General features: G+C 38.6%; 1 protein-coding gene across 1 annotated transcript; it reads left to right on the top strand.

Moving 5' to 3' along the window:
* The first annotated feature begins 3,917 nt into the window (after positions 1-3,917).
* LOC122652885 (late embryogenesis abundant protein 2-like) lies at positions 3,918-4,534 on the top strand. Its single transcript, XM_043846772.1, has 3 exons — positions 3,918-4,040; positions 4,151-4,285; positions 4,368-4,534. Exons 1-3 carry the CDS (start codon positions 3,981-3,983, stop codon positions 4,491-4,493), a joined length of 321 nt encoding a protein of 106 aa, XP_043702707.1. The 5' UTR covers positions 3,918-3,980; the 3' UTR covers positions 4,494-4,534.
* Positions 4,535-11,623: the final 7,089 nt, after the last annotated feature.

Raw genomic sequence — 11,623 nt, forward strand, 5'->3', positions numbered from 1 at the left:
GTTGTGAGAGGTTTGAATCTGAAAGAAGTTTGGTGCTCTAATAGGATGCTACCTAGACTTCTTCCAATTACATCCCTTTCTCCTTGGCCTTATGAAGTCTTGCCCTATTTTTTGAAGATCTTGGATCGAACGTGTGGTGTTGTTTTTAAAGAATTGGCTAACCCCTCTGTTGTCTCTTGGTTTAAATCTTGCGCTACTATACCCTCCCCTACCCCTCTGTGCATGGATTGTACAAATTTTAACCTTTAGTTTAATGAAATTTTCTTTTTTTTTTCATAAAAAAAAAAAACAAATCTAAATCAAACTAATAAAATATAGGGAAAGTGTTTTCTGTCCGAGTGCGACTTTACGCCGGAAAATTATCTCCTGCAATTCTCTGTCCAGTCCATTTCTCCAAGTCCCTCTAATTAAGGGGGGGGGTGGAAGGTGGATCCCACCCATGTAGTGTGTTCAGGTAGGGGGTAGGGTGGTTATTTCCGCCCCCTATGAGAGGAATTGCAAGAAATGGACGGGCAAGGAATTGTAGGGGATAGAGATCCCCTTACGCCTATGCAGGGGTCAATAGAAGCACACACAAGCATCAATAGGAGGATCATTTTGTGCCCATGTGGATTTTTATCCTCTCAAGTGCGGTCAGTGCACCACACTTAAGAATCCAATCATACAAACATGGGCAGTGGTGTCTTTTTAACCTCTCAAGTGTTGGGTGTACTGTTTGTATGATTGGATTCTCAAGCGTGTTGCACTGGGTAGTGCACCACACTTAAGAGAATAAAAATCATGTCTGGTTGGGGGGGGGGGGGGGAGGCTACATTCCTCAAGAGAAAACATTTCTCCTAAAATATAAGATCTACAAAAGCCAAACCAAAACCACTTCAATTTAATATTTTCTTTTAACGGTCTCTTAATTAATAGATCCATATCACTCTATTATCGGTCTGATCTTGGTTTTTCAACTGCTGACATGACGACTAGCTTACAGAACTCAAAGTTTCTTGCACAAACTGGGGCAACGGTTCCATTTGCCAGTCACCACATGTTAGCTTGTTTGGATTGGGCTCCCCTCCTTGGAGGGCATCTCCCAATGAGTGGCCAATGTGGCATCCAACGGTTGGGTTATGCCGCACACATCTCAATGGCTGACTGGGCACATGCTGGGTTGTGTGCGGTACAACCCAGCCATCGGATGGCTCATTGGTTACTCATTGAGCGATGCCCTCCAAGGAGATGAGTCGAATCCAGTTTGTTTTGCATAACATGACCTAGTCTATAAGTGAAAAGATTATCCCAGCCATGCCACTGGTGTCTTTCCAGGCTTAGACTCACGGACATTCTTTCTCGAATCTTTGTTCTCGTTCGACCTTAAAGTCATCAAAAGGATTCCCTTCTGAAAAACATAGCAAGCATAGGGCTCTGAACTCCCCCTTGCCTGAGAACCACCTTACTCTTTTAGAGATCATGATCTTTCTTACTCCGCGGAACTCATCTTGTGACTCTCTTGGTTCTGGTAAACAAAGCCCCGACCACCTCCTCTAGCCAGTTAACTGAGTGAGATCATATTTGTACGCTCTAGGTTGAGCTTCTTTAAAACTATTAATCGAATTAATCGAATGATATTGGATTGTCTAAGAAAAAGTTAATACAGAGATGTGGGATAAGTAAATTAATGGACAGGCTTGGTGTTATTGAAAATATCAGCAGAAGTGAAGACCCCGTTCCAATCATCAAAAGATGAACCTCTTTTGGGTCCCATTTTATCATGATTGAGAACTTAAGGTTTGATTCTAGAGCACTAGTTTCTGAGCTTGGCATGTCCTGGCCTTGTTCACATTTAGGCTAGTCCAGCAGCTCCAGCCCAATCATCTCGCACTCTGCTGGGCTGGTCTCATGGAAAAAGAAAACTCTCTCCATAAAGAAAAGGATCTTATTGTATATTTATTTTGAGACCAAGTTTTCCTTCAACCAAAGTCAAGGGATTCAAGGTCTTCAAATAGCGTTAAGAGGGTATTGTGCAACAATGGGGGGTAATTTTGTTCATTCATAAATAAGAGATTGACATTTATGGCCATTGACGGCTGAATGTAAGGTGAAGGAAAACTTTTCCCTTTATTTTGGACTGAAACTTAACCAATAATGAATCCATAAGTCCATCATTTCATTTATGCCACATAGTAATGTCTTTTGTGCCCTAAATTGTTATCTGTCATTTAAGAATACGTCAATTTCATCATTCTATTCAACATATGGCCACATCTCAAAGCAGGGAATCAAAAATTGTTTAAGATAATAATTAAAAAAGATCGAGTTTTCCTTAAGCCATAGTGAATGAGAATTCATTCACAGTGGGGCTTCAAATGCGCGTGAGAGAATGTTGGAGGGTATTTTAGGAGAATATGCTAAAACCCTATAGGGTTTGTGAACCCTAGGTTGCTCTGGTGAGGAAAACTATCTCCATAAAAAAGTAATAAAGACAATTGAAAAGGGGCACTCCTTTCTAATGAATGGAGAGATCCAATAGGACAATAAAGAGAGAAAATCCATTGTTCTCCAAGAGAAGTGGAGGACCTGCACCCTCACATTTTAAAAGACCCATGTCATAATTTATTGGGCAAGAGATTATTGGCTTGTCGTGTGGCCCTTGCATCAGCATGAGGATCAATGAGAGCATACGTAGGGGTATCAACATAGCTAGGATATTTTTTTATGGTGATGAGACGGTAATTTCACAGCATGCTCCTGTATTTGGGCACAGGGGCCACACGATCAGGCATCATTCTTTTTCCTTAATCCATTTTAGGTAAAACAAACTTTAAATTTGGTGCTTAATTTCATCTATGTGCACTTTTAGTGAAGATCTAATATTTATTATCCCTATTTCACATCATGTGTACAACTTGAACATGTAGCCTCAGTCTAGTATATCATTAGAGATTAGAGTTTTCTTTATTAAGGTCACAAAAAACTTGATTCAAAGTGTAATTTCTGGCTCTAATATAAAAACGCCCATGTTCATCGAGAATCTTGTTAAATATGAGAGAAGGAAGAAAATTATTAGAAACTATTTTTCTGACAAATTGCTTGGCAGCTTGTAATGCTTTTGACATCAGGCTGTGTTTGGTATGCATTCTTAGAATGCATTCTAGGTCGATTTTCCATGGAGAAGTCAGATTGCTTGGAAAATTAAGTCATGACTAAATGTTGATGTGGAGAATACATCCACTGAATTTAAACCCTAACTACATGCACGGCATAAGTTATGGACATATGAAATCGCTATTATGGGTGTTAATTTCAAACCCGAAATCGTTTACCAAAAGTGAACCGATCCATTTAAACCGAAACCAATAAATCAATTACTATTTGGTTCATTTTTGATTTACGTATGGATTTAGAACTGATAAACTGTTGATCGATTCTAAACTGTTCAGAATCGGTTAAAACCTATAAACCGTTGAATCAAATAAAATTAGTTGCACCGATTGAACCAAATAAAATTATTAAGTGAACTGATTATAAACGTATAAAAATAATAACAAACCGATAATAAATGGTATAATCAGAACCAATTTTACAAACCAAATAACCGAAACCAATTACTAATTGCTTTCAATTTGAGAACTAGAAAACTGATTAATAATTGGTTCGATTTTTCACTTCTAACATGAACCGAATTGAATTGAAACCGAAATCAAACCGATTGACACCCTCACCCATTGATTATAGACTGGAACAGAGGAAGAGGGCATCTAGCTTACTCGATCTTCCTTCTCTTCCTCCTGACCAAGTCCTTCTACTCCTAACTTGAAGGTGCATCCACAAAGCCCTAGTCAAGAGGAAAACATTCTTCCCTAACCATTAGCGAAGAATGCTATAAATTCCCCTTCCATGGCAACATAGCTCCAACACACCAAAGCATACTAGCTTCAATTCACTTCTATAGCTAAAGCTTTTATTTGAAAACTCCTAAGAAGAAGAAGAAAATGTCGAACCAGGCTCAGGACCTTAAAGCCCAAGCTGGTGAGGCTGTCGGTCAGGCTCAGGTAATTAATTGCTTCACCATCTTCACATCTTCTCTAATTACTAATTAATTCATTCCTTTGTATGTTAATGTTGTTTAATCACTTCACACCTCTTCGATTTTAATTAACAGGTTAAGAAGGACCAGATGATGAACAATGCTTCTAGTGCTGGCCAAAATGCCATGGATAAGGCGTCTCAAACTGCCCAGAGTGGCCAAGAATCTATGCAGCAAACCAAGGACCAAGCATCTGGTTTCCTTCAACAGGTACACATGCCATCTCACCCACGAAATCAGATTCACACAATCCAATTAACCCTTTATTAATGTTGGGTGTTAATTGTTGCAGACTGGAATGCAAGTGAAGAACATGGCACAAGGAGCAGCTGAAGCAGTGAAGAGCACATTGGGGATGAACACTGATAACAATCCCAGCAACACAAACAACCCAAGGAACCCATCCAACAAGATTTGAGAATTCAGATTCCCTTCTCTGATCATTTGGTGTTTTATTTTTCAAGCTATGTGAGAGATTGTTGTTAGTCTCAACCATGCTTCTAAAAGAGGTGTTTTTTTTTCTGTTTTTGTTTTTGTTTTTTTGTTGGTAATATTATAAGAGAGAGAGAGAGAGAGAGAGAGAGACTGCTGTGATCTCTCCTTCATTGAAGCTGGCTCATCATGTTCATTAATTAATGAAATTGTTGTTGCCTAGCTTGCTGATTCTTTCTTCCTCTTTCTTCTCTTTCATCCAGTTCCAACATATATGCACTTTAATAATTGATAGAATCATGTAATCTTAAGGCTGTGTTTATTGCCCGAGAATGCGAAATCGACATAGAATGCATATCATCTGCCTCAGGTTGAACTCAATTGGCCTTTAGGTGTCACTTACAACTTAAATTTCAATATTGTAGAGTATGACAATGAGTTTGGATCCTCTCCAGCATACCAGTGAGTGCATTGTGCATCTAAACCATCTATTCATGTTCAGAAATGGAAACCTACATAGTGATGTCAAGAGTTGATACACATGCATGACCTACATAGTATGTATGCCAATACAAGGAGATATATTTTATTAAAGGGAGAAGGATAGGCATCCTGCCTGCATGCGGTAAGCTAGCGGGGCGATACCAACGGGGCCACGAGATGGGGCATCATACAAGAGAGAGAGAGAGAGAGAGAGAGAGCGGGTGCTAGTTTGCGGTTCGTGGGCGGTGTGCCCGGCCAACCTTTTCCCTTTATTGCATTAAACTCTAAAATTTGAAACATGGTTAATCCCAAACCATGTCAGCTCTATCCAAAGGTTGAAATGGATACATCATTTGTCCACATGGAAAAAATAAAGCTTGTGAGATTTGAAAAATTAACATACAGTTGTGACAATAGTATTTGGCATATGTAAACCAATGGTGCATTATTAACCATAAATCATGATAGCTAATTAACCCATGGACCTTATCTTGCATACATTATGTAAGGGTATTTATGTAATATCCCTTTATATGTTCTAATATAATCCTACTTGTATTAATGCCCAGGCTGTGAGGGGCAATCTAGTAATTAGCCCATCTGACCTAAACCCTAGTTTTCCTATATATACTAGCTGGAGGCAGCAGTCTGGGTATTCCAAATTAGATACTCAGGATGTAATGCTTTAAGCAACCTTGTGCTTAAAACCCTAACCCTAACAATCTTAAAGCATTAGGATATTTGTTTCCCTGCGATCAAGATCGGCTTTGGATTTTGGATTTACAATTTGGTTTTGACAGATCGTTTTGGCGTTCGTCATTCTCGTTCACGGCTTTTGTCCAACTGTTCGTACATCATCTTCGATCTAACTCGAGCCAGCAAACGATTTTGGAGAACGCAACTGTGAGCAGATTTCGTCTCAGAGAAGTTACTCGATCGATTTCTCTTTTGTTTTTTTAATTCATAAAGGACAAAAGAGTTAAATCAGATTTCTCTCTCCTTTGTTTATTGTTTCCACATTCAAAGCTTTAGTTTCTGATTCCACACGGTCAAATCAAGTGCAGTTTTTTGTCCTTTTGTAATCATAAAGCTTTAGCTTATGATTTGAATGGCTGTTTAAAACCAAAAAAAAAAAAAAAAAAAAAAAATATGTGGAAAGCTACGGAAAAGCTAAAGCGGTCTTTGGTGCTCTATTTGATTTGTGAAAGGTTTGATGTTTTGAAAAAAAAAAAGAGGATACTTTTGATTTGATTTATCAAATCTTATTGGGTTCGCCAATATCTACCACGATACTAACGTACGGTACCAGCGTCGACACCACGCAACTCTGCGATCTTTTTCTCCGTTATCTAAATTCAGGTTCTCCATCTCGTGTGATTGTTCCTTGAGCATTTATTTTTTTATTTGAACTTTTGCTTGGGCATATAAACAAATCACTTAATATGGAGAAACATCTTGTTCCAATTGAGATGATCAAATTGGAAAGCTTTAGTGGCTCTCGAGTTCGATTCTTGGAAAAGGAGGACTCAGTTTGGTGAAGTACCTCAATATTTTCTACACTGTAGTAAATAAATTTTCGATTGTACGGACCTAATCAAGCCCAATGGATAAGTGACGAAGACTTTTACAAAGACTACCTATTGAACTCGTCGTCGGATAGGTGGCAGAGACCTATAGTAAATATGAGACGCAAAAGAGATTTGGGAAAACCTAGAAGCCCAATTCAAAAAGGAGGAGGACCTATCAAAAACTCACTTGGTTGACAAGTTTATGGACTTCAAGTTTCAAGAAGATAAGGAGATACTTCCACAAGTAACAGACTTTGAGAACTTGAGAACAAAATTGAACCAAGAAAACATCCCCGTTGTTGATGCATTCTTAGTGGGTGCAATTATCTTTAAGTTACCCTCTACCTGGCATTCCTTTAAAACTGAGATGCACAGAAAGAAAACACAAGTGGGGCTGGATGATCTCAAACGGTTCATTAGAATCGAAGATGAGAACAGAGCCAGGAATAACTTGGAGATGGTGAAACAACAACAGGCATCTGTCAATTTGGTTTCACAACCCAAGAAATATCCTAGGCAGTCCAAGCCACCTAAGAAAGAACCCCAACAGTTGGAGGCCAAAAAGACTAATTTTAAAAAGAGGGGCAAGTGCCGCAACTGTGGAAAGTGGGGTCACTATGCATCTGAGTGTAGGGGTCCTAAGAAAGGGAACACTGACACACCACAAAAGGAAGTTCACATGCTGGTGGACAAGACTGAGCCTACTAACTTTGTTGCCATGGTTGGCAAGGGTAAGGGGTTGGCCAAGACATCTTGATTGGTGGTTAGACTCTGGAGCGACTTGTCATGTTTGCAATAGCAAGAACCTGCTCACTGATGTTGTTCAAGTAGCAGAGACTGTCACTGTTGCAAATGGAGACGTCGTGGAAGTGGCTCAACAAGGGACAGCGAACCTGGTTCTATCATCAGGTAAAATATTAACTTTGAAAAATGTTAAAATCTTTCCTGGTTTTGAAAAGAATTTAATTTTCATTGGAATTTTGCTTGATGCTGGCATGTCTATTACTTTTAGTAGTGGTAGAGTAACATTGTCTGTTAACTCCTTTTATTTTGGATGTGCTTATAATTTGAATGGTATGTTTAGGTTGAGTTTAGCTAATGAGACAATAAACCAGGTTAACCATAATTTACTTGATCCCAAAATACTACATTGTAGGTTAGGACATGTGAACTATAGGAAAATGCTCAAACTAGCTAAAACTCATAATTTACCATTAGACACTTCAATTAGATTTAACAGATGTGAAGTGTGTGCTCAAACTAAAATAACTAGAAAACCGTTCAGACCGGTTTCTAGGAGCACTCAACTTCTTGAACTTATACATTCTGACATTTGTGACTTTAAAAGCTACACAACTAGAGGAGGTCGGAAGTATTTGATAACATTTATAGACGATTTTTCTAGATATTGTCATTTATACCTGTTAAAATCTAAAGATGAAGCTTTTGAAAAATTTAAAATTTTCAAGAATAGGGTAGAAAATCAGTTGAACTTGAAAATTAAAAGATTTAGAAGTGATAGGGGAGGAGAATACAAATTGACAGAGTTCAAGGAATTCTGTGCCTCTGCAGCATAATCCTTGAAACTATCGCTCCTTACTCACCTCAATCAAATGGCATAGCTGAAAGAAAGAACGGGACGTTAACAGAGATGTTAAACTCCATGTAATTGGTGGTATGCCCTCTTGCTATTGGGGAGAAGCGTGTTGATCGCAAATCACATTCTAAATAGACTACCACATTCAAAACTGACTTCTACACCTTATGAACTATGGCATAATCATCCCTGTAGATATGACACTCTTAAGGTTTGGGGCTGTGTAGCTTATGTTAGGATACAAGACCCTAGGAGACCTAAGGTGGGAACTAGAACAAACACTTGTGTATATCTTGGTTGTGCGAAAAGATCTTTGCAGACCGGTTTTGGATCTATCAACCAATGTGGTGATAGAATCTAGGGATGCTATATTCTTTGAGGATAAATTCCTTAGAGATAAAGGCCTGACCTTGCCTGGTTTGACTGAAGTGGTTACAGAATCACCTTTGGAATCTGAACCAATTGTTTCTGACACTACTCCCACAATGCTCCTTGAATCAGAATCTAGAAGAGTATCTACTAGAGATCGAGTACCCAAGAATTTTGGTGAGGATTTTGTGACCTACCATTTAGAGGCTGATCCATCCACCTATAAGGAAGCGATGAGATCTAGGGACTCCCTGTTATGGAAAGAAGCCATTGATGAGGAAATGAGCTCTTTAATGCAGAATGAGACCTAGCACCTTGTTGATCTGCCTAGAGGGGCCAAGACAATAGGGTGTAAGTGGGTACTGAAGAAGAAACTTAATCCGGATGGGTCTATAGCCAGGTATAAAGCACGATTAGTAGCTAAGGGCTATAAACAGGTGAGAGGGATAGATTATTTTGACATCTACTCCCGATCGCCATTTGGCAACAATAAGGATTCTTCTTGCCATAGCATCTATTAGCACTATGTTGTGCATCAAATGGATGTAAAAACGGCTTTCCTTAATGGAGACCTAACAGAAGAAATCTACATGAACCAACCTGAAGGGTTTGTCATGGAAGGTTCGGAAAAAAGAGTTTGTAAATTAAACAAATCTCTCTATGGTCTTAAACAAGCACCTAAATTGTGGCATGAGAAGTTTGACAAGACAGTAAAAAGCTTTGGTTTTCAAACCAGCAACTCGGATAAGTGCCTTTATTTTTTATCTGAGTTAAACAAGGTCGCGATTATTTGCTTGTATGTAGACGACATGTTGATTCTAGGTTCTGATCTCTCTGTAGTGAGTGACATTAAAGAAATCTTGTCCAAAGAATTCGACATGAAAGATCTTGGTGTGGTAGACACCATTCTTGGGATGATAGTAAGCTTCAGTGAGCAAGGGATCACCCTTAGTCAGACTCATTACATTGAGAAGCTACTTTCTAGTTGGGGATACAGTGATTGTAAACCGATTGAGACACCCTATGACTATAACAAACGGTTGAAACCTAACACAGGTGACATCGTGAATCAGTTAGATTATTCTAAACTGATTGGTAGTCTCATGTATGCAATGAGTTGTACTAGGCCGGACATAGCCTTTACGGTAGGCATGCTTGAGTCGTTTCACTAGTAATCCTGGAAAAGAGCATTGGGATGCCCTATCGAGGCGATGAGATACCTTAAGGGTACTCAAGGTTATGCTTTATGTTATAATGGACATCCTCCAACTTTGGAAGGATATTCGATGCATCTTGGTGCTCGATTTGGGAGACAAGCAGATCCACCGGTGGTTATGTATTTACACTAGGAGGAGCAAGTAGCATGGAAATCCAAAAGACAGACTAGTATTGCTCTGTCATCTATGGAATCGGAACTTTATGCTCTAGCTTCTGCGGAGATGAAGCGAGTGGATAAAGGATCGATCATGGATATTCCATTGAGGAGTTTTAAGTTAAACTCTATATCTATATTCTGTGATAATCAAGCAACCAAGACGATTGTGAATAACTCACTCTTTAATGGTAAGAGGAGACACATCAAGTGAAACAGGCTATGCTGAATTATAGAACGGAACAAGGGATTATCACTTTGATTGATGTGAGATCGAAGGATAATACGAGATGCCCTTACAAAGGGATTGAACAAAGATCGAACATTCAAAACTACAGGGGAGATGGGGTTAAAGACCATTTAGTCAGGTCTTAACCTAACCCAATATTATTTTGAATTATTCGAATCTCATCTAACCTTGGTAAGCATTCGGGACAGTTTACATGTTTCAGATAACTTAGTTAGGTTACTAAGTATGGGGGTTTGTGAAACCATTCCAAACTTGATGGTGTAGCAAATTTTCATGTGAAGTCTCCTTACTTTGTTATTCCACAAAGGAATATGAAAAATGTCTGATATGTTTCAATGATATTGTGCTAGTCTTTATGTCATTCCAAATTTGATGACATGTCTTTCATAGTATGGTGTACCATTCCAAATTTGATGATACAACATAAATCTATGACTCGATATGACGAATACGATATTCCAAATGGAAACATGGTATGGTCCTTATGATAGAGACTATATAGGATCGAGTTCTTGTAAAGAAACTTGATGATGATGCTTATTGTTTTTGATTTACCTTCACCATATATGAAATGTACTAAGTTCTTATTGTTGAACTAGATACTATTGTGCAAATGATTGAATTCATAATATCTTATGAAATTCATATTTGACAAATTACAGAGAATGGCGAAGATGGAGGAGAACGGTTGAATCTGGATCTCGATGAGGATGACTTACTTGATGAGTAAAGTCACATGGATTGCAAGGACTTTTTCTTTTGATTATTTCTTTTGGTTTAGCCACTTGCATGTGGAACTTCGGATTTATTGTTGGGTTTAGTTTTGATCTAAAACCCTAGTTTTATTTCTTGAAGTTTACTTATTTCTTATTTGATTTATTGGATTATTGATATTCAATTTATATTGATTCAATTACTGATTGAACAATGGTTCCTATACATGTGTAATGGATATATGTAGAACATAGGAGGAGATTGTAAGGGTATTTATGTAATATCCCTTTATATGTTCTAATATAATCCTACTTGTATTAATGCCCAGGCTGTGAGGGGTAATCTAGTAATTAGCCCATCTGACCTAAACCCTAGTTTTCCTATATATACTAGCTGGAGGTAGCAGTCTGGGTATTCCAAACTAGATACTCGGGGTGTAATGCTTTAAGCAACCTTGTGCTTAAAACCCTAACCCTAACACATTATTCATATATGCAAATAAAAAGTAGTTCTTCATGGTTGTATAATAGGAAGAGCTGGGCTCAACCACAAGGCCTTAGCTAGCCCAATTCGGCTTGACCATGTGCTTGGAAATCCCAACCCGCAAATTGAAAAGCCCAACCTAAGTCCTGAAAATTATGACAGGCTACGGGTGGGTTGGGGGGTTGGTGGCCAAATTTGCACCCCCTACTTAGGAGAAGGTACAAGGACTCCGAACATCCTTGAATCACATCATAACTATGGGTTAATTAAAAGCCTTTTT

This window comes from Telopea speciosissima, chromosome 2 (assembly GCF_018873765.1).
Source record: "Telopea speciosissima isolate NSW1024214 ecotype Mountain lineage chromosome 2, Tspe_v1, whole genome shotgun sequence".
NCBI lineage: Eukaryota > Viridiplantae > Streptophyta > Magnoliopsida > Proteales > Proteaceae > Telopea > Telopea speciosissima.

Bases quoted from the DNA above. Each gene is read 5' to 3' on its own strand.
- LOC122652885 (XM_043846772.1), top strand. From the start codon at position 3,981: ATGTCGAACCAGGCTCAGGACCTTAAAGCCCAAGCTGGTGAGGCTGTC. The intron at 4,041-4,150 runs GTAATTAATTGC...TTTAATTAACAG, and splicing joins AGGCTGTCGGTCAGGCTCAG to GTTAAGAAGGACCAGATGAT. The intron at 4,286-4,367 runs GTACACATGCCA...TAATTGTTGCAG, and splicing joins CATCTGGTTTCCTTCAACAG to ACTGGAATGCAAGTGAAGAA.